At 38.9% G+C, this 24,651-nt stretch overlaps 1 protein-coding gene across 1 annotated transcript; it reads left to right on the forward strand.

The window, feature by feature from the left end:
- Positions 1-930: 930 nt before the first annotated feature.
- CIMIP1 (ciliary microtubule inner protein 1) lies at positions 931-5,446 on the forward strand. Its single transcript, XM_062589544.1, has 4 exons — positions 931-992; positions 1,684-1,765; positions 2,790-2,888; positions 5,291-5,446. Exons 1-4 carry the CDS (start codon positions 931-933, stop codon positions 5,444-5,446), a joined length of 399 nt encoding a protein of 132 aa, XP_062445528.1.
- Positions 5,447-24,651: the final 19,205 nt, after the last annotated feature.

Raw genomic sequence — 24,651 nt, forward strand, 5'->3', positions numbered from 1 at the left:
GGCCTGCACATTTCCCCCTATAATTACTAAAAATCAGAATCTTCGGGGGGGGGGGGGGGGGGGGACAGCTAGATGATTTAGGAACTCAAGGTAGCAAGTTAAAAATCCAAGAAATAAAACAAGCATCTATCACAGCACATACCAATTGCTCAGTGTCCTAGGCATTGATCCTCACCAGCAATGCCAACTATCCTTCATCTCTATTAAATACTTAATTAAAAACATTAAGTTTTTCACCGTTGAACAAACTTCCTTGCCCAAACTTTCTTCTTAAAATAGACCGTTAGCAGCTGGGTGTCTGGAAAGGTGTCAAACCATTACCTTCTGTTGAAAAGAACATGAACAATCAATAAATTCTTGAGTTTGGAAAAGCACTTCTTCCACTGAAATAAGGCTAATTCCCCAAACAAGAGCTCAGCTTTCTATCACATTCATTCAAAAATACTTTCCCACTAAATAGCAGGAGGTTTTCTTTTAAACCTAAGAAATTCTTTGCAACATCAAGCACCCTACCTGAAAACGACTAGAAATCACAGAGTAGGAGTTTTTAGCGTTTCGCCTGAGAAACACCGGCAGTTACATGACTTCAGGAGGGTTTCTCTTCCGTGCTGGCAAGCGCAGGGTGCACGCACGGAGATGAGAGGAGGACGGAGGGGTGAAGGTGCTTCTACGGCCGGGAAGGGGCGGCCGCTGAGGCGCGCGGCGGCCGTTGAGGCGCCACGAGGCCACCGACCGTTAGGCGCTCGCGTCCGCCCTTCCCGCCCTTTCGCGGGCGGCGCCTGCGCGAGCGCCGTCGCCTAGCGACGCCGCAAGCTCTCGCTCGGGCTCGGGCTCGGGCTCGGGCTCGGGCTCGGGCTCGGTGCGCCGGCGCCTCCCGTTGCGTCCCGCGGCGCGGGCCGGGCCGGGCCGGGCCAGACCCCCCGGCGGGACATGGCGTACCGACGCACCAGCGGGGCCCCACAGTGCAACTTCGTAGCGCAGGACAACATCTGGTAACGCCCCCGGCCCGCCCCGCGCCTCCTCCTCACCTCCTGCCGCCCTTCCCTCGGCGGGGTTGAGGGCGGAGGAGTTTGCCCGTATTTTCTTCCACGCGTGTCTGTGAAGCCTCGTGCTCCCCGTGCTGTGCAGGCCCCTCTAAAAGACACCTACCTAGCCTGACGCCCAGTTTATTTAACACCCTCCGGTAGCCTAGCCCTGAGTCAGGCAGCCGAAGCTGGTGAGTGAGGGGCGGAAGCAGCTGGCGCTGCCCAAGCGCTCTGGTGTTTGCCCGTACCCCAAACCCTGTGCGCGATGGGCAGCGGGTTGGGGCAAGGATGGGGACCGAGCCAGAGCACCAGGCAGGATGGCGAATGCGGTTACCAACAGCTGTGTGAAAGCGTTTTGGAGTTCTTGGTTCTCAAGTCTTCCGAAAAAAGTGTCATCATAGCAACTGTGACCTCCTCTAACTGCCATTTCCTAACGTAAGTGTAATTTGGGAGGAAGTGTATTCAGGCTTACTGTTTCCAACCTACGGAAAGCATTTCCTCGTTATCTCCGAGTCAGATAGTCATGAACTTGCTGTTTTGAGGTAGAGGCCTAAAGCTTCATCCTAAAGGGCTTTGCATTGGTGACATTAGTTGCTGGGCTTTGTTTTAAAAAGTTTTTTTTTTCTTTAAAGTCTTTTCAAACATATCTCTGCTTCAGGAAAAAATACGTTGGAAGTGAACTAGAAGCTGCAAAGAGATGGTCTCAGAAATGGGGATTTTTAACAACACCTCTTGAAGAGGTAAAATTGGTTAGAATATAGCAACATATGAAACTTATTTGCACAGTTTATGTAGAATAAGCTTTTGATTAAGCCGTATTTTCTTATATTCTCATCTGTACATAAAATGAAGAGAGTGCAAAAGTGTAGGAGAGTACTGAGCATGCTTTAGTAAGTTAGGTTCCCGGTTAACAAATGCAGTACTTTTAAGATGGCTTCAAAATTCCAGTTTTTCCTCTGAATAAAATATGGAAAGTAGTAAATTTGTATGCTATGCATATTCTGATATATTTCTCTTGATAAACATGACTTCCAGTAGTGTTAACAAGAACTAGATGCACATTGACAGGAAAATATTTCCCCTTTGTCTATCCGTATGGTAGTTTAAAAATCAAGGGGAAAAGGTTCTAGCTAATTAATTTTTTCAGTGGGGAAAATTACAGCAAACTAAAATATTTGGAAAGATTTGTCTGTTCTCAGTGATTTTAGATAGTAGAATATAGTAGCGAATTATGATATGTAACAAAATACATTTGAAATCATGATATTTTGTTGCTAAAAGACAGGATCAGTGCAGCCGCTAAAATAAATTATAGATACACTGGTTTCAGGGGGGCTTGAAGTGCTTAATCTGCTTTCATAATTTGGAAAATCCCTCCAGGCATCCAAGTTAGTACCTCTGAATTCTTTGGTCCTCTAGGCTTCCTTATCCATCCTTGACAACAGTGGTCAGTTAAGCATATCACCCTTTGCACAGTCTTAATAGAGCTACAGCTAAAAAGTGTGACCAACTCTAAGCATTGTTTCTACATGTGAATATGTGCGTTTAGCATGTATCTGTCTTTGGTTTGTGTTCATATAAGATACATTTACAGTCCTCTATAGGAGAGTTGGAATCCCTTGGCAATATTTAACCTGTCAGCTAAAATTAAGAGCTAAATGAATTTCTACAACCCAGAAATACATTATAACAACTTGTAAATCACTACAGTAAGTTGCCTATTTTATCTATCTTATTTTTTTTATGTAAATATTTTGGTTTTAGTTGATTGAAGATAAGAAGAAAGAAAAAGCTAAGCCTAAGATACATCTTCCAGAACATCTGCAGATTCGACCTGTGACACCCATGGAAAAATATATTAAGGTTATAAAATTAGATTTTAAAAATGCAGTACAGTGGAATCTCTGTTAAACAACCACCCAAGCTCTAAAAATCAGTTGTCTATTAGAATTGGGCCTTTAACTAAAGGTCAAAGTAAATTGTATTTGAAACCGTTTAGACAAGAAATTGCCCTTTGGATATGGTTTTTAGTTCACCATACATAATCATCTTTCAGTAAAGCACTTCCTCTATACACTCCTCTGTGATATCTAATAACAGAACAGTCAACTATACTGCTTAGAATAGAAAAGTGTTCACAGGGCTTTTTATGACTGCTGACCATCTCTCTCAAATATATACATACAAGGCTTATCGTAACCTGATCTCTCAACCAATGCAATGCAATGATTTTTCTAGCTTTCTTTAAGGTAGTCATTTTTGTTGTAATTTAAGTCCTCTTTAGTGGCACAAATTAGATTGGCCAGGAGAATCCAGTTCTAATGAGCTGATTCATAGCTGTTTGATTTCATAGTATGTAATTATATTCAGAGTCTAAAAGTTGTACACACACTACACACACAACTGGAATGAGAGTGGTATGTGACCCACGGTTTGATTTATAAATGACCGGTCTCAGAATCACCACTGAATAGCTATTGAGCTATAAAGGCAGTTGAATCACTGACATAGAGAGGAATCTATTCATAAAGGAGGAAGCAGGATGTGGTTGCTACCAGAAAGAAAGGTTAGTTCACTTTGAGAAAACTAAGGAAACAGAAGAGATTGGAAATTCCTATTTGGTGAACTTTCCATCAAAGGATTCCAAGGGTGGGGAGATAAGGTCAGGAAGTAATAAAAGGTTTTACTGAGATTAAATTGAAATAAAAATTAAGAGCCTGTGATGAGTGCGGAAGAGAAATGAAACAGCAGCATGTCTCTCGTTAGTGTTACTTGCTCTTCAGTTCTGTCACAATCCTCAAATTTCAGTCAGTCATATTTACCTCTACTTTGGCACAACCAGGATATATGAGTATTACAAATCATGCAGCCAATCATCAGCTGCTAGAGTAGCATATGCAGCCTAGTGCATACTGAAGCAGGGCTCAGAGTTTCAATTTGACCTCAGAATCTTTATTTGCCAAGGACAACAAGGGTTAGCTGTGCTTTAGATCACTCTTTACAGATTCAAATTTCTTAAGTCCTTATTCTGAAATTTCTACCATTATGTACATGTACCTTCCTGGTAACAGTCATCATATCTGTTCTTCTGTCTAGATTAGATTTATAAACACTTTTTCATTGTCCCTTCCCCCAGATCATAAGTGGGACATGATTTCCTTCATTATCCTGCTCAGTGGGTGGCACTTTTGGCCATAAAAACTATCTTTTCAGAAGAACTGCTCCACCTAAATATCATAAACATTTTTTATTCTTGGCCGAAGAACAAAGTGAAGCAACTCTGGCAAGAGAACTGAAACATTGTTCTCTTGTTGTGTATTTCTCTACTGAATAAGTCCCCAGATGCTAAAGTGATACAACGTGCCCAACTGAGATGATTCAGCCAAAGTAAGCACAGCAGTCAGTGAACAGAGGCTGTTGGCTTTTGTTTTGTTTCCTTTTTAGCTAGATTAGTTGCAGATTAACTTCATGCATATCCATCTTTTAAAGCAGAAAGAAAGTGGAATGGATAAGTAGTCCTTGATGCAAAAGCCAGCCTGTTCTGTAAGATCTTTAGCATTTGGCCTCGGAACTATTATTCTGTAGCTTTGTCACTACCAAATACATTGCAGCAAGTACAAAATGCCTATTACTCTTGTTCACAGAAGTTATCTAGATTATAAATTATTATTACATAAGGAAAGAAGTTAAAACTAAATCTTAGATTCTTCTCCTAATGAAGTAAAGTATGTAAAGCCCTTAGAAATATATTGAACAAAACTATAGATAAGCATCCATAACCCAGACATATTGAACACCTTAACAACTTGCAAAAGTGTTAATTTCTGTCTTTACTTACTTTTCCTTGAAGTAAAAAGAAAAACTAAATATACTAACATATACTACCAAATGGTAACAGTTATAGACTAAATTGTATAGTTTTCCTTTAATTTTCTGACTACCTTTAATTTGTTTTACTACTTTAGTTATTTCCCTGAGTCTTGCTAATAGTATAGGCCCTAAATTATTCTAAAGGCTTTTTAAATTATAAAGCATCCTGTATTATAAATACAAACTCACATGTAAATGGGCGATTTTTTTGAAGTTCTTATTTCCTTCCATTAACGTTGGTGTATGTTCAGGATATTAATTTGTCAGATTAGGTTGCATTTAAAACCACTATTTTTAACACTACAACAAGAAAGAGGAAGTTGCATGACAGAATGACAAAAATTAAAACCAAAAACTTCTTGATCACTGAATCCTACATATTACTTTTATTCTAGGTGAATCCATCTCCTCCAGTACCTAAAACGACCCAGGGGTTTATTGGTTGGAGATCAGCTGTTCCTGAATTGGAACTTGAACGTGGCTTTCAAATCCAAAGCTGCAAAGGTAGCTTTTTCAAGGATCTGAAGTGGCCATGTGAGCCCTCTGATTGACTTTAAGAAATAACACTTAGGCATATAGATCCATTTGTATTCCTAAATCAACGTTTTGTAGTGAACTGCTAGATGTAAACATTTATACGTAAAGAAAAAATTCTGTAAACATCCACAATCATTTTGGCAAAGTGTGAATATTTTAATGTAGTATTGTACTTGTTACTGTTTTTTAAATCTACAGTACTCAGGTTGTTAATATTGCTTTGGATTTACCTAAGGGTAAAAATGAACAAACTCATATAAAAATCAACAAAGTAAATACTACTCTTATTAGCATTAGCAGGGGTATGATTTTGAAGTATTTAATAAGAATATTTAATAAACATGTTCTACAATAACGGAACACATTTTTGTAATTATTTTTCCACATAAGCCTCCATTCAGACTCAGTTTCACATCAGCTTATTCAAATCTACATACAGACTACCCTATTCCTGATAATCCCACCTTGCTGCTCATTCCCACTTCCTCACTTATCAGCATGGAATATGTTTTGTAGAATTACTTTTCAACCAAATTAGCAATCTGAACTGTCTGACTGTCCATCTACCCAAGTGCCAGTGCTAGCACAAAAGAGAGAACATACAAGCACAGGAAGGGGAAGGGGAGGAACAGAGGAGGAAGAGTAGCAAGCATGACAAATTAGCTCAAGCTGCCACGAAATTACATCCTTACATTTGAAAATAAGCATTTTCCATTAAAAAATAAAAAAAAAATAACTCACAGGAAAGAAAATTAGCTTCTTTACAGCCTATGCATTGCAACTTGAAAAAAAAAAAGGTGAATAACTATAGTTAAGTCATAATTATTAAATATGTTGTCTTTTGCATTGTGCGTGCTTTACAGGTAGTTTGTGTAATTACACAGATGTGTAATTGGGTAGATCCCAGTGGAGCTGCTTGATCAATATAAATAAAGCACACAGATGCTGTTTAGCAAAATGCTGAGAAGTTGTTCTCAAAATCAGTTTTGGTATCAAAAGTTTTTTGATTGTTCAATTAAATGGTCAGCTCGCAAGCTTCTAAGCATGTTTCTATATGTAAAAATATGATACAAGGTATTTAGATTGCTAGGAATATATCAGAAATGTTTATACCCATCAGAATTGCTGAAACACTCAGAAACTGGCTGTTGAATTCTTCACAACAAAGTTGATTCAAAAGAAAAAAAGCCTAAGTTGGCCTGCTACAGGTATTTTCTTGCATTGAAAACTTCTAAATACATCCACATTCATACATTATTTAATACATATTTTACCTAAAAATACAATGCATTTTGTCAAATCACTTCTAACGGCAAGCTCATTTCACAAATATTTGTGTAGGAATCAAAAAAAGACACTAACAATGCCAGTGGCTTCTGGAGTAAGCTACCGAGCATCCTTGAGGTTTATCAGGCTATCCACTCTTTGATTGAAAGATCTGCCACATGGCATTTGTATCTAGCAAGCCTATGAAATCTTGCCCATATCCTGTTTATCAGACATATCAGCATCATACCATGTAGCTCACTGCAATATAATATGGAGATGCTTAAAAATAAATACTTTTCAGTACTGTACAAACGAAGTCCCTAGTAGCAGGTAAACACTGAAGGTTTCATTAAAGTCAATCAAAATATCAGCAGAACAAGTATGGGATCGGTCTTGTTTCTCAGTCTCAGACAAATCTACATAAATTGGTGCCTCCGGACAATGATGAGGAATCCAGGAATTTTCATATACAATAGGCACTTATTTCCCCTGGTCATTAGTAAAGAAGATTATAGAGACTCATTTCTATGATGTTAGCAAAGCAAGTGGAGATAAGGATGATGCATTGACAGCTAAGAACATGAATATCTGTTTAGGTGAAATGGATGATATGACATAAAGCTGATGACTATAACTCAATTATTTCTGAAATCAGAAGTACTAGTTCTCTCATGCTCTCAGCATTGCAGTATTGCAAGCTACGTATTACATTAGACATACCTGTTAACAGTAAGGGGTTGCACTGGGAGCTATTGGTGTCAATACCTCAGTGCTGTAGAGTATTCTCATAGTTTGTTACCTACCCAAAGACTTGGCAGGACTTTCACAAATTCAGAAGTTGTAGCTCATTTAGTTGTAGGAACTATTCGCAGGTTTTATAGTCATATTAGCTAACATGTTTAAACTATAAAAACTTTTTAAAAAATTATAGTCTCCAGCAAATCAACACAGGCAGTTCCTTATTACTCCTTTACTTAAAGAGGAAAGACTTTCCTCTTTAATGTTGCTGCAAGATCTCTGTTGTATTCTGCAGCTATCAATATCTACTTCCTGAATCAGCAATAAATCCTAGCTTTCATAGCAGTAGTTTGCCTGCTGGTGTTTGTTCTTTCTTTCTTTATTCCCAAGAAATGACTCACAATGATAGACATCTGACTAAAAAAAAAAAAAAAAAAAAAAGTCCAAATGCCCACAAAATAATATTTTACTTTTTCCATATTCTTTACAAATAACAGAGAAGTGACTCATATCCTTTGGAAAAATTACCCAAGAATGAGAATACACAGCAGAAGTAACTTCAGACACATTACTTAAAAAACAGAATAAAGAATAACTTGGAATCAGACTCTGGAAATTTAAACTGAATTGTAATTTAACTACTAACTATAACATGTTAAGCTGTTCATTGAACAAACAAGATAATTGTAAAAACAGTGTTTTAAATCAAGGTGCTTTCTTGTTATTGCTGGGTTTGTAGCTCTGTATTTTATCACGTGGTTCTTCAAGTTATTTTAAGGTCAGGTATAGATCCTTTATTCTTGTCCAGTTTAAACAGATATAGTAAAGATTTATCTGTAACTTAGTAGCAACAAAATTATATGAATTCAAGAACCACTGTAGCAAGGCTAAATGAAAAAGAAAGCTTCAAAACCACTGTTTTTATTTTATTTTTGAAGTGTTACATAAAAGAACCAAAGCTGGCACCTAATATCCAGAAGATGTTTGTATGAAGCAAAATTCAAATCTATGAGTCATGGTTTGATTTTGAAAAATCAAAATAAGCTTTTTATTCTCCATCTACAGTTAAGACATTTTTGAAGCTTATGCCTAATGTCTGAATATTAACTCCGTACCAACAGTAAAGGTTATGATTAGTATTATACTTTCCATCATATAAGGTATATTTACTTCAGGAGATACTTTGATAGAGCCTAATTTGGGGTGTGTAAGATATATTGTCTAAAATTTGAACTGCTTCCTCTAACATAACTCCACTAATTGCTTATATTCAAGAATATGTGAGACTATAAACCTATTTTTTCTCAAAACTTTACTTTTTATAGCTCAAAAAATTGTGTAGCAGTTTCAAATTTGCAACTGCCAGAGGACTGCCCAGTCAACTGCCCCAACTGTGAATATAAAAGGGCAGTGCAGAATTATTAAATTGCTTTGTAGTGTTTCAAACCTGGCATTTAAATTGTGGAAATTAACCTATTTATTGGAGCCAACTTGGGCACATAAATGTCACTGCACACTGCAAAATATCACACTATCTCCAAGGTCAGGACAGTGTTAGTAAACTCAGTGCACACACTGGAGAAATGTATCAAAACAAAATGAAATCACTTCAGAAATACAGTAAAAGTCAAGACAATTGAAATTCTGTACGTATCTCTTAGGCCTGCACTTCTATACAAATCAGAGCAGAATGGGATGTTTCTAAACATAAAGCTACACTGTTTATTTTTAGCCAAAATTTGAAAGTGGGATAAGGGTGTATTTAGATGTGTTTTGTGCTTCAATCTAAGTTTTATTTGGTGTGATCTTTCATAAAGCTTTTGGTGGTGTAAGGTCACATCAGCGAAGTGACATATCAATTCACCCTTAGCTAAGTTTTTTCAGATAACTGAAGTCATCCTGCCTTTTGACTGTTGTTTGTAGATAAACTAGTTCTTTGGTAATAGGCCCAGTTTTAAACAGGAGCTATGGGTGAAGCTTTCAGAATTTCATAAGCAAAAGTCTTACTGTATTGGATACATATTCTCCACAGCAAAACATGAAAACTTATCAGTCATCCATTTTTTGCCACAGTGGCTGTATACCTGTATATATTTTTCTGGGAGTGTGATGAAATAATAGTAGAGGCTTAAATGACAATTGGTTTTAAGTTGAACAACTATGAAATCATAGTTATCTTTTTCACAAGCACTTGCTTGTTTTATAAACAAAAAAATTAGGTGGCAAAAACCTGCTCTATTTTCCTTCACATCGTGTTCTTTTCTGTGCTGTTAGGACTGACATAGAACTGGCACTTGCTATTAGTAATTTCACTAGTACAAGATGTTTTACAGGGGCTCAGACTTGAAAGATTGTTATTTAAAACACATTTTGTATCAGAGAATAAAGATTTTTGATTAGATCATACTGAAAGGTGAATCTGAGTAAGTAGCACTACCGAAATTGCAGTCACAATGTAAGTGTTGCTGTACGTTTTGAGAGAAGCAAAATGAAAAGCAACCATTGCATGTGCATAGCCAGTTGATTTAGCTACTGTAGAAGGTAGCCACTTAGAGAATAAATCTTACCACTATTCTACAGAAGACATTTCTATGAAATTACGTGCTGTGACTGTCCTAATGGATACCTACTGGAGTCCTAACATTGTGCAAAATCCATTTCCTGCTTTTGGCTACTTTACTTGGTCTGAAGTAGTTTTCACATTGAGATCATTTGTCAAACAAGATAGAGGAGATAAGATCTTTCTTTCTTTCTTTCTTCTTTTTTTTTTTTTTTTTTTTTTTTTTTTTTTTTTTTTTTATTGGTGACCTAAGGCTTCCCACTCACATACATCATCTCCCTCTTTAGTGTAGGATCCTTTTTTAGTTTCTTCCACATTCTACCAAGTACCAAAGCAACAAACACTAGTCTAACACAGTCACTACATAATCACTGGCAACCAAGCTGGAAATCTGCACTCCCATGAGGAACTCTGTCCAGGTCATTTCTTGCATTAAGTTCCTAAAGGCACTGTGGTTAGCTGCCCTTGAAATAGTAGGTGTCAGTCTACCAAGACAGATAAGGTCCACTAACAGACTATTATCGCCTTCCTGACTCTTAGGGTTTTCACATCCCATCAGGTTGTTATTTAACTAGTTGAAAGCACATCAAATCATTTCAGAGGACCATAGTGTAATCAACTATGATACTGTTGTGCTTTGAAACTGATCAAGTTGCCACTGAGCAAAACATCAGCTCTTCAGTCTTCTCCACCTTACATGGGAAAGACCAGCAGTAAAGCAGTATCAGGAAATAAATTAAAAACAAAACTTGAAAATCCATGAAAACAACGCACATTGCTAAGATCCGATTCATGCTGCACCAGTGAAACAACACGGTAACAATCATTACTTTAGCCAAAAGAATTGGAGGTAGTATTGACCATAGGGTTTCAGTCTGCTCACACAGGACTCAAGCCTTGCTCTGTAACACAAAGTCCAAGAGAATAAAAAGAATGCTTTTTCCTGAATGTCTCCATGGTAGATTTATTTACATAAAAGTTTCTAACTGGAAAATCTCTGGTATAACCTGAACAGTATCACAGGGCAGCTTTTCATCTCAGTGCAGAAAGACTATAGTGCTGCCACATACAAAGAGGGACATGCCCATGTCTGAGCACTGGGTTTTAGTGGCTCTGAGGGAGCATGAAAAGCCCAGAATGAACCCAAGATTATGGTAAGCCACTGACAACTAGCACCAGTCTTGCAGAGAAGCTGGTATTGGAATTCATGATGAGTATTTTAAACCACCTGTCTTTTCTTCCGCATCACCCAGAAATTGCCATGGCTTATAGATTGCTACCATGCAATGCTGTAGCTTATGGCAGCAATGTCAGCATTCAGGGAGACAGTTTACCAGATGTTCAGAAAAGGAGAATCAGATGAGATCAGACATAAAAGTAAACACTGAAGGTTAATTTTAATTCCTAAGCACTTAAACAAGTGCAGCTGTATTTACCGTAACATGCAAACTTTGGGCTGGACACACGAGGCAGCACATCCTTCAGAACACTCTCTCTTCAGGAGGTGGCAGAGCAGGTTAGCAAAAAGCATTGTTATGGCTGATCCCAATGGAAGATTTTTCTAGGCTTTAATGCCTTAGTTATTCTTGAATCAGTACATTGATCTCAAAAGTAACATTACACAGCCCTTATAAACCTCCTACAAGTACAAAAAATTCACTGTGTTTAGCATCAGCCTAGGAAATTATAGATCAAGGGCTGATTGTTACTTCCCGGTGCATTTTCTTTACAGATGAGAGTATCTGAAAAATCTGAACTTAGAATAAGCATACTTCCTACTCTTTGGAAAGGCATAATAGTGATTACATTTTATGAAAGAGATGTGCCAGGTGCATTATAGGACAATACATTAAAATATCTTTATTTTGGAGAGTATCTCTGAGGATAATTACCTGTCATATCTTTTAAGTTTGTTACTCCTGACTTGTGTCAGTAACAAAAAAGCTCAAAATTCTAAGGATAACTGGAAAAAAAGGTAATTGTATTTCACTCAAAAGTGGGCCTTTTTTTCCTTTCAGTCAATATTAAATATATTAAGTTCTCCAAACTCAGAAAATTCTAAGTTCTTGCTTCGTTTTCCCACATTTTGAAAATGTCAAATCAACAAGCAAAACATTTCAGCAGAGAATAGTTTCACAAATGCCACTGTCACAATTCCATTTTAAATGATTTTTAAACATGCTCCGTGTTTTAGAATAACCAGCAGAAAATAACATGATACAGGCAGAGATAAAATGGATGGTTACTTGAAATTCCTTCCGATCCAACCTTCCTATGATCAGAAGGTAGCATCTCAGGTTGCCCCATGTTTCTTAGGCAATCTCAGTGTTGCAATGCAAACCGTATTGAACTTGGATCTGAAGCCCCGCGGTACCCAAGTCTTTGAATATTCGGATGCTGATCCAAACTTTAGACCAGGCACAGGCAAGAACCAAGTCTAACCAGCTGAAGTTGCCAAGCCTTGCTTTGAATTCTCTTCAAGTCGCAGGACCTTTAAAGCCTCAAACAAAGGTTTTCTACAACTCTGTAGGTGGAATTCAGCGACTAACGTTGAACTGAGCTCATTGCACGAACATTGCAAGAACAAGGCAAGCTACATTTTCAAGTTTGTATTTATTTCAACCATTTTGGAACAGGGAGAAAAAAAGGGATCACAGCAACAAATCTGGAGTCCAGGGAACAAAGGAAAAAAAATGCGAGTCTTACATTTGTTATTGTGAGTCAGCTCACCAGATCTCTATTTCCAGCTCTACCTTTTGTTTATCATGTGATAACTTTTTGCTGCCTGTTTCAGGTTAGGTGCACACCATAGTTATATATAGCAATCCTGAAATCTGGCTGAAGCTTGGAAGTGATGAGTCAGTACAACACGTTTGCATTAATTTAAACCATGCCTTTTGGTCCCAAGGTTTGTATGTTAGCCCAGGTTTGACTCAGCTTTGAATTTGGCCCTTTCCTTCATATTTTTCCTTTGTACTTCATCTACTTCACAAAAGTAGTTGTGATTGAAATAACAGATCTTCAAACTATGAAAATAGATGCAACTATGAAAAAATAATAAACAGAACAGATAGAATAAGAATGGGGGGGGGGGAGGATGTATTCTATTATGTAGCTCCACTGACAGCAGCTTTACAGGGTGGAATTAACTGGAGAATCAGGCCTTGCTGATACCAGGTTCAGATTAAACATGAATGGACAGGACTCTTGTTAAGAAACTATTTTAACAGCTCAGAAAAACAACCTTTTTTAGAGTTCCAATGTAGGCAGTATAGAAGCATTCTGTTTCCTTGATAAAAGCTCTTTATTCAATCCATCTTTTTGAATCTGCTTTCCAGAAGGATCATCATTGCAGAGAACAGCCTTGCACCAAAACAAGAGACGGCAGCCTTCGCCCCCCTTCCCGCACGCACTCTTCTGTCTCTAACTTTTTCCAAATGATGCCTCCAGGCTGCCATGTGACACCCAACTAATATGTCCTGCTGAGAGCGCCACACAGCCCTGTGCTCCAGCCTGACCTAAACCTGGCAATGCCTTCTCGCTTCTCGCAGGCTGCAAACACCCCTCCCTTCCTCTCCTGAAGTGAGAGACGGTTAATGCTTTTATGCCTCACAGGGGAGCAAGATGAACTGGGCGACGCTAGTGAATCTCCTTTGCTTGCTGACATGCGTCAGACACAACATTCTCATCCTTAAAAACTGGAGCAAAAACAAAATCTAAACAAGAACCCAAAAAAATCCCAGTGAGCTACAGCCCCTGCCTGGAGAAATTAAGCAGCCCTTATTCTCCTATTGCCGGAGCACAGCCACGTCCTTTGTTTAAATGAAAGCCGTATAGTCTTGCGCTCCCCGTCGGGCTCTGTACAATTTCCTTTTAGCATTATATTTGTTTAATGAACAAAAGCCACAGGTTTACAGTCTCTTAGCAGAAGCAAAGATACAGCTACTGTAGCTACAGTAGTGCCACTGTGGCAGGGCTCGCAGGCTGGAGAGAAAGTGGACACTGGTGACTGATTCACCTGGCTGGAGAGCTGGTCCCCAGCTCACCACCCTCCTGGCTCTCGTCGCAGACACCTCCAGGAGTTAGCTGCAGCAATACATCATCAGGACAACAGCAGCCCTTCTTGTCCAAACCCAGGCGCTGCGAAGTCAGGCTGGCTGTGCTGCTTCTACCAAGGGAGAAATCAGGGTCCATCTGCGGCAGCAGTGCTGCTGGGCAGGCACTGGGAAGAGGAGAACTCTGACACTGCGGCACAGAGCATTAGGAGATGGGGATGATCTTTAAGGTAGCAAAATTCGCTTTAGACTACACTTGTGAGGAGCCTTGAGCCAGCTCTGAGCAGGGCACAGGGCCAGGATAAAGGGAACACACTGCAGTAGAAAATAGACAATAACTTGGCTCTCTGGGAGCTCTGCTGATATTTGTGCTCCCAGAAGCTATGCCCTTAATCATTTTTGAGTCACTTGTATGCAAATGGGAAAAGACCAATTTCACCAGCTCCTGCCATGGCTCTGAGCAAAATAGGTTTCTTTCACTGTGTGTTTGTCCTCCGATTTGTTTAAGGTAGGAGGCTGCTGAGCAAATAAGCATTTTAATGGGATTGCCACCAGCAAATGGACAGCTCAAGATTAACTCCTTCACCTTGGGTCAGTGTTATTTAACTTGAACAGGAACCCTCTTCTTCATACCCAGCAAATCACAATTAAAATGTCCCTGATGTATTTCCTAACCAATTTGTGCAGTATTTTACATTTAAAGGACTCAAGAAGGAGAAAGGAGGATTCCCTAAATCTGCTGTTCATTCTCCTTTCATTTGTGTCCTTGGGGGTCACTGCTAATCAGTCATTAACTGTCAATAGCGATAAGCTGGTTCTACTTATTTTGTTTCCTGCTGGGGAGTCAGACAGCCTCTCCAGTGCTGTGTGCATCCATCAGCTTACTGGCTCTGCTGGAGTTAAGTCGGTTGAAGTCTTGTGGTACACAGAAGACATCAAATAATAGGAATATTACTTTGAGTATATTTTATACTCGTGTATTTGGCTGCATTTCTACATTTGTTTTAGAACTAAGCAACAACATGCAGTTGCAGAAGTCATGGATGTAATGTAAGTATCATAGGATAGAATCTTCAAATCTAGTCAACCAAGTCTCTTGCTATTCTGAAGGCCTACTGAAGATTTTCATTTTCCTTTCATCATATTCATTTTATAACAGGAAAAAGTAGGTAAATATGCCTGTGCTTATTGAGTAGCACAAGAAAGAACAGGTGACAGGCAGTTTACAGTGTTGTCCTACAGTCAAAGAGGTTGTGCATCTGGTCTCATCAAAGCCTGATAGCTTTTGGATGCCTGATATAAAATACATCAGAGCTACGATCTGGCAGAGCTGAACTAGATTGTGTACTTTCCCCAGTCTTTGCTTCTAAGGAACAGCTCTGAATTTAGACTTCAACTGACCCACAGATCTTCTAAAAAGTTACCACTTCAGGCAGGACCGTATCTGTCCAAAAGTGCTAAGAATAGATTTACAGCCAAGTTTAATCATAAATGCTCCTTAAATTAAGCCTAGATACCACTTGGCCCAGAGCTTGTCAGGCCAGCACAGCATAGGAGGACAAGGAGCAGATAAGAAGAGTGCAGGGTGGAAGACAGTGCTTTAGAGAAGTCCTGCTAACAGGTAGAATAAAGAGTTGGAAAGAAGTTCCTTCTAATTAGGTGAGTTTGTAAGGCCATAATTCCATCTCAGGTCTCTCATGAAAGCTTCACTTTCCCTCTCAATGACAACTACAGACTTCTCCAAAGAATTACAGCTTTATTATGCATAACTGGGCTGTATGCAATTTCATCAATTGCCTTTCTAATCATGCACACATGTACCTGTCTTTTATTAGAATCCATGTCATGCCCAAAAAACTGTACAGAAGACAATGCACATTTCCTAAGCAAAGAGAATGGAAAAAATCAAGTTCTTCAATAATTTACTTCTTCCCCTGTCCTACTCTGGATTTGGAGGTGTTTGCGTAGATTCAGAAAATATCTACAAATTCTGTCTAAATCTCTCTCTGATCGTTAAACAAGCACTAATTGCATGTAATCCTTAAAGGATCAACAGCTTTTAATTCAATTTCCTAAGAAAATAAGGCCAGCTCCACAAAAGTCTTCAGGCTTTTAACATCCCATTTACCGTGATACCAGTATCACAGTAACTCAATTAGTTGCTTGATTCTGGCTCAGAGACCCACTGACTAAGCTCAGTGATGTCTGATATTTACTCAGGTTAATTTGAAACTTCTCTGGCCATAATTCAGGACTGTCGTCCAAATTAGGTCTTCTAAATAATACCCTATAGGATCCTTGTTCTCTCATAACGCTACAGCAGGTGCTTAGGTAATAAGGTCTTAACTTTGGACTCTGAAGTCAGTTATCTGAAATTAGTCAGTGTGGATAAACTCTTCCAGGCAAGACACCAGGGAAGAAAGCACAAACTTGTACCTCCCGAACCCACAGTCACTGTGCTGACCACTCACCCTTCCCCACAACGCCATCAATATATGGTGTTGGATGGAACAGAATGAATTCATCTCATCTGTACATCATATATGCAAGGTACCAAAATACCACATGGTCCAGAGGAATTTACACACAGGACAGGGAGAATGCAACACCTGCAACTCCTCCCTCAGGCAACGAAGAGACCTGACAGGCCACTGTAATGGATGGTTTATTTGTGATCTTGATTTATTAATTTGTGTGACCTTTTGTATTTTCTGCACACCAGATACTGATTAATGATTTGCTTGTAACAATCAGCCACACAGCTTATTAACCAGTGGTCTGCCATCGCTTCCAGAGAAACCCTCACTGGTTAAAGCATCAAATGATAAAGGAATGCCACCCTAAGTCAAGGGAGTTGTTTCATAAACTAAATGCCAACATTGTTTTGCACTTTTTGGGTTGAGCCTAACCTTGAATGCACTCTTAACTAGATCAGAAGGAGCTTGGCACATGTGCCTAGGGTCAGAATTTGGCTAATCAAACACTGCAGAACACAGGTGGCTCATTACACATGTGCATCTTAAATCTACATTCAGCAGCAAAGGAACAGAAAGATAATCTAATGGTAAAGACACTGGAATTGAACTTCAAAGATCAGGATGCAATTCCACAGACTCCCAGGGTGACTTTCGCCACAACAGTGAGTCTCTCCTTCCTTGATTCCCATCTGTAAAAAGCAAAATAACCCCACCTCATTTTCTCTTTAATCCATATTTTTAATTTAAACTCCAAGTTCTCTGTAGAAGAGAAGAGCTTTGAGAAGCTTCTTTTCCGCAAAATATGGCCAGCAGCCAGTATGCAATGTCTTGCTAGGACATTTTTATGCAAATATATCAAAAAAACTTACAAAACATTCACTGCTGAGATAAGATGACCAGCACAACACAGAGTGCCAAATAAACAGCTGTAATTTGTGGGAAGGCTATTTCTCTTTGCCATAAGTGCCATCTATTTTTCAAGACACAAGTTATTCCTTTTTATAGAACAGTGAAATCAGTATCTGCAAACAAGTTACCTTCAAACCAGTACATTTTTCTAAGGCTCCCAGTAGTTTGTGACACTAAATGGAAGTTGTCACATCTTAATGACAAATATTAGTACTAGTCTGCTTGATTAATTTGTTTCTTCATTATGTATTTTATTCCAGATGAGCTGCTTTTCATCCATATTTTCTACAGGAAAAATATACGCATTCTGACATGCAATGCTAATGTGACCACTGCAATGACCTTTTATCTCTAAAACTTTTCATTCTCACCTCCCATTCTCTTCAGTGCATGAAATGAGCTCTAGCAGTAGCTATTGGTCAAGAGTCTCATGCACTGGATACCTGCCAAGGCTTTTGGGGTGTTTAGCATGGACAAAAGGTCTATTCCTATGACATGCACATTTAAATTTAGCACTAAACTGGTGGGAAAAAAGAGAAAAATATGTAAAATGCCACTGTCTGACAGGCAGAAAATTAGAATTCATTCCCTTGAGAACTAAATGAACTTTTCTGCTTCCAGTCACTAACTATGACAAGGTTAACATTTTTCAGTTTAATGACTAAGGACATTAAGTGTGCATGTGAATAAGGAATAAAATTACTAGAGGGTATTAGCTAAGCATGTGACAACAGCCCAAACTGACAACAGAACTCCAAGGATGCAGATTCTAACTAACACTAACCATTTGCCATGGAGAACTGATGGAGAATAAAAGCACGCAGAGGTCATCCTTCTTTCATCATCATTGTCACAACAGTGCAGGCAATCACAGGAAGATGTACTTCTCTGCATGGGGTAGGGTGCATGTCAAAGCTCATGTTTCCAGTATCCCAGACCACAGCACCAAACTGGACAGTATGTTAACAGGAGGCCAGAAAAGCCTGAAGAGACCCCTGGAACAGCAAAAATTCCAAGTATATCTTGTATTTCCCCAAGGATTCTTCTACCACTCCACATTTGTGGCTCAAGTCTGATACAACATAAGCATTAGGATTTGAGATGAAGTTACCATCCATGACTTGCCTTAGCTTCTGTCCTTCCAATTTCAGTTTTCCCTATAGCTCTTCAGCCCCTTAACTTAACTACTACAAACATAACCCATGCAGCTCTGGCTTCCAGATACTAACGATGAGCCTGGTTTTGTATCTAATAGAGCACCAAGCCAGGAAAAGTCAAAGAAAAAAAGAAGTCTATGTTATTGATATGATCTGAGTGATAAGAAAACATCAAACTGGAAAACATCAAATATTTGGCATGTTTCTGGATATAAATGAAATTGTGGCAGTAGAAGGTAAGCCAGGAAGAAATACTACATTTTCAATTATTTAATTCATTCTGTGAAAAAGAAGTGTAAATATTAGAGATATAGGTCTAGTTTGAGAAAGTATTTTTAAACAGGAGTGGTTAATATATTGTCTAAAAGAATGAGGGAAGCAGTGAGGGCTTTAATGTGGAAAAAGAGCTCTCATTTTATTTGTGCCATTAACTGAGTTTCAAAAGCTGTTTAGCCACAACTGAGAAAAAAAAAATGCAAAACTTACAGTTTAGGGGATAGATGAAGATGGGCATCAAAGCTAAAAAGAAAGAAAATCAGAAGAGAAAACAAGTATTTTCAAAACCATAGACTCTACCTTTAGGTTGGCAAACACATGAAAGATTCACCAACTGCTCTCAACTTTGCTGTGGCCCAGCAGCATGCTCCTTAGACTGAAATAACACTTTTTTTAAAAAATACGTATTTTTCAGGAAGTCTAGCTATATAATGTCAGTGTGATGGACTACCAGGCAGCTCTGCTGCAGTTCATGTTTCCTGTAATATCAAAAGCTAGATTCTTCTCAATTCATCTGCAGCTAGCAGACATCTATCTCATAGGCCTTGAAGAATTTCTGCTCGGTCAAATCAGAGTGAAAGGATCTCTTAGTGTTTTTACGTGGATAGACAAGGCCTGACTGTCCTTCTAATTCATACCGAGATGGCTGCGTTCCCTCCTTTTTCCCCTTTGCTTTACTTGGTTTGCTCCTAAAACAAGGTACAACTGTATTTGGAGATCTTCAGGGAGAAAGACCATATTAAACCTAGATTTCATTTACAAGCCAATTCGCTGATTGGTAATGTTGAATAGAATCTTTTTAGCAGGGCCAACAGGTTGTCAGCCAGGATACAGCCATAGAGCCGAGCTCTGTAAGGAAGGAGGCATCAAGACAGCTATTTACCTTAGCCAAGGCTTCCCCCAGTGCTGCCTGTGCCCTTTCGCCATGCTCTGATCTGTATTCCACACTGCTCTCACTCCGACCGGAGTCTCTGATTACTTTTGGTCCCTGACCTCATCACCTCAGCACTTCTCTATAATAAACTGCATAAGCCACTTATCCTCCTCTAATCCTGATATATCCGAATCATTTTGAATGAGTTTGTTCTGTTCCTCTGTCCCCTACCTTTCTACCCAACCCTCCAGCTTGCCCAGCCTTTATGTTGTCAGTATATTTAAGTCACTTCCGAAATTACTTTCTGCTCAAGGTCACTATGCTGAATTTATATATTTATATGTTTATGTAAATTTATAAATATATAATACATTATATATTTATACATTTTTCCCATACAGCACACCAATACTTTAACTCCCATCTGATTTATCCTGCTTATTATCAGAGACCAATTCAATCAATACAGGCTGGAATTCAAAAATATTCACACATTTGAATTATGCATACAAACACTTATCAAGAGATATAAGACAACTGCTGTAGCACAGCTCATTCCTCTAACATATGGCCCAGCTTACAATTAAGGAAGCTCATAGTGATGAATTTTTACACCTTGACTTTTGCTTGACCCTAATAGTAGTTTGGTTAGTGGAAACCAAAGAAATTGAAATAGCATCACAAATTCCATGGAAGAGGCTTGGACAGGGAGTCTCTGCCTTTCTTACCCCAAACCAGTATGATCATATTTAAAGGCTGTCTTTCCAAGTTGACAGTTCCTTTATTAGCTTCTGAGCCAGAGGAATCCTAGCAAAACACTATCAAACCATACCAGACAGTCATGACAAGCAAGTCTTGCAAACAGAACAGTGCATGGAGCACTGGAACTTGAAGGAAAACCAAAAGCTCTAACCTCAATTGCAGCCTAGGTTAGGCATTAAACCAACCTAAACGAGATGCTGGAAGCATAATAGGAAGCATATAGCTTTTGGCTTCCCTTTGCAAACCACTATCCCTTCTAAAAGTTAATGGTCAACACGATCCTCAGACAGGGTTTGCAACGTGGTCCTCTTTAAACGCAGTTGGTGGTTTCAACCCAAGGAACAGTAAATTTAAAACTGAAGGCAGAGAAAGCCTGTGTACACAGGATACACTACAGACTGAGCTGGACTGCACACACTGGTCTGGAGCTTTCAGTGATTTGAGGCACAAATATTGATTAATCAGAAAATTTCACTGAGATGCAAGAAAAGGAATCCACGTTGTTCTATACAACACCTTGTATTCATTTAGTTAACTTCAATGCTAACAGAAGTCTATCAGGACAAGTAAAATATAAAACAAGACATCAAACGCCCAGCATCATGAACTAAAGGGTCTCCAGGACTGGAGGCAGATCTCTGCACAGCTGTCTATTCACTTCTAATTACGTTTTCCAGCCAACACTGAGTTCTTTACATTTCTCTGTTCTTCGCCTTCCTTACTGTTCTTCCATACTGGCTCCCTCGCATAGCTCCTTGGTAACTATGCTTTATAAGCAATCACCCTCTTCCAACCACGCTTCTGAAAAAAATTATTCTCTTTGTTCTTATCAATACAAAGCCTTCTGTCACACCAGAGCTGCACTGATACTATTTGGAGACCTGACCTAGCATGTCAGGAATTAAACCATGGCCTCATTGAACTTTTCTTGACTTCAGCAGTGTTAAGCTTTACCCTTGCATCTTCCCTGGCATATAGCTACATGCATCTCAGGAGTCTGAGATTTTAATATTTCAACATTTATCTGCAGAGAATATTTTGGCTTCTCTATCAATATATTTCTGCTTGGTAACTCCTAGTTTGAATGCTGATTGTTTTGCATAAAATTAACTAAATTGCAGCCACTCTATTTCATTGCCACTTTTTGTCTGCTTCCTCCACAAACAATATCGGGGAGATTGCAAGCTGAGTACAATTCTTTCTGAAGCATGAGGAAAACAACATCTAAGAGCCCAATCAGCACAAGTTCCTGATGTCTGTTGGGTTTTATAAACTGTATTGTACTCTGGCACTTAATTTCTATTCATTTGATTCACTTTAAGAAATGAATGTAACGAAGAATTTCCACAGTGTTCTGCACTACTGCTGCCTATTGATAAATATGGAACGGGTACAACAACAAGCTTACTCCTTTTTCTACTTAAAAATTCACTGAACTAACAAGTTATTTGTATAACACCAAAGTAATCATTTTTTTTGCTGCCTAGTTTCAATATTCAAGTTCCATAGGGAGGTCTGTTGTAGCCTGTATTTTACCAACAAGACTAGATCAAAAATGGCATTATGTTTCCAGGAGCACTGATACCACACACAAACACTCAAAAACTGCTCAGCTGTTGCCTGAGTCTGGAGGCATCCATATGCACACAGGTAAGGAAGTTCCACCAATAAACAGCACATTTTGAAAGAACGAACCTCTCTATCTTCATTCAAAGAAGCTTAACCTGTAACTTAATTTCAAGAAATTTCAGGGCTACAAACCAGGAGCAGGGGGATGTGTTTGCCATAGCTCAAGTAGGGCACAGCTCTCGGCCCAGCAGGTCAGATGAGCATGTTGCGTAAGGAGACACATCATACACTGGAGGGCCTTGACATACAAAGTAGCAAAAAGTCTGAAAACTGATGCTGCAGCAGACACTGCAATACTTCTACCCCTTTACAGACACATCCCATCATCACTATATCCTCATAGCATCTCACATTTAGCAGCAGTGCCAAGGCTTTCTCTACTGTAGCACCCATATAGGAGGAGCTCGGAAAGACAAAAAATAGGTGAGTCTGGATGTAACATATATGAAATTAAAAGTATTTTCAGAGGAAGGGAAAGTGTTTGGGGAACATCTTACCAACGTTCAAAATTATTGAAGGCAACAGTTCAGAGACATCCAAGGCACTTCCTGGTCACCGTGACTCTATTTCTAAACAGCAGTCTAAATAAAGTGCTTCAGACTTGCTGAGCCTTAGCTTTGTCAAGGCTCTCGGGGAACAGCACTCATCATGACAACTGTAACACTGGAGGTCTACCCAGGCAATGGAAGGGGATGAGCAGAAAGCAATAAGAAAGTATGATGAATTATTGCTGTGTTTGTCACCTGTATTTAACTTACTTCCCCTTACTGGGGAACCACAGTCCTTTCAGAAAAGTTTTTTTTTTGGATTTCTTAATATTAGGAGACAGTTGTGACATTTGTCCTGCCCCAGGCCTAACCAGACCCTAGGTATTTTTAATGCACACAATTCTTCATAATGTTTTCTCTGTTCCTGTATCTGCAGATCTCAAAGCTCATTAAGAAATCCTTGCAGAAGTCTTCTGGAGAATGATCCTCTCCCTGTGCTACAGAAAGCAAAAGAAAAAGGGCTGCAGTGCAAAAAGCACAAGCCCTCTGCTTGCCAATTTGTTTCCATTCTTTGAATATCTTGATTAAACAGCTGCCCTTCTGGAAGCAGGCTTTTGCATACAAGTGTAATTCATAAATTTAACATTTGCTGGGATACTATATAAGTCAGAAATCAGATTCTCAAGATCATATATGAAACACTGTCAGAGCTGAGAATGGATTTTGGGAATCCAGAGCCTCAGTCTTTTCAACAGCCATACTTCTGTCTGAGGTCTACATCTCAATGTGCTGTCTCCTTGATGCTTATTTGTGGCTGCACACTACAGCATAGCTCATTACGTTAACAGTTTTCCAGGCAACTGTTGCACAGAGTTGCATTGTTTAAAGGTGCACACCCTTGCTCCACTCCTTCTCTGTAACAAGGCTACAAAATGTTTGATTACTGCTTTTCATATCCCAGTAGTCTCCTTCAGTGGTTTTCCCTCCATGACACTTATGACCTTAGATAGAGAGTAATAATGTCCTCTTGCATGGTTCTTTTTATTGGGCTATACCCCACTCTCCTAGTCTCTGGAACAGCAACTTTCTCCTGGCCAGTTTATCGGTCTTTTCTAGCATGAATTCACCTTTATTGAAGATGAATAACCAGAAGTGCATACAGTGTTCATGAGTCACTCTCACACAGACATTAATTCTCTTGAAACTCAACCCAAAACAATTCTACACTGGCATTTATCCCTTTCCCAGATGCAATTCTTCTGTTCTTTCCAAAGGATGAGCCTCCAGCTTCCAGCAGAAATACTTGCTATTTGAGTCTAACTACACGACCATATACTACTAAATTTCCTACCATTTCTGGCATCTCTATCCTAAGGTCACCCAATTTTCTTTGTATGACATTTGCTGTTCTTTCCTAGAGCTATGAAGCATGCAGCATAATTTCTAGGAGCAATTACAAATCCTCTCTCCACTTCTAGAAGCTTGAGTATAGATTAGACAGTCTAGACAGGCAAGAAGAAATAATAAAGGATTTCTAAAAACTTTTCTGTTTAATCCTACTTGAAATGTTCAACCGCTCAGCAAAATGCCAGAAGCACCATCTTTTATATCCTGTCTGCTGATCACTTTGATATAATTTGTGGTCTTGTCATCCTTATAAGTATTTTTTTTTAAACAACTAGATGTTTAAATCAAAGAATTAATAAGCAGAGCAACATAAAAATTGGTTTAAGTGAACTTTCTATTGAAACGATATTAAGAAAGTGTTCCCTCAAAAAACATTAGGCATATTTGGGATCATAATGTTCACGTTGATGTCAGTAACTGCCAAATCCCAGTAACTGCCTTCAGAAATGGTACTTACGGTAGCCTAAATTTCTGAACCTTACTTTACTGCTTGACTAAAATTCAATAAGGAATACTTATGACCTTAGATTTGAGTTACACTTCAAGTACAAATATCAGGTCAGAAGGACCACTAGGGCAGGTATCTTTGAAACTCTGGATGTAGTCTCACACACAATT

The sequence above is a fragment of the Rhea pennata genome, chromosome 16, assembly GCF_028389875.1.
Source record: "Rhea pennata isolate bPtePen1 chromosome 16, bPtePen1.pri, whole genome shotgun sequence".
NCBI lineage: Eukaryota > Metazoa > Chordata > Aves > Rheiformes > Rheidae > Rhea > Rhea pennata.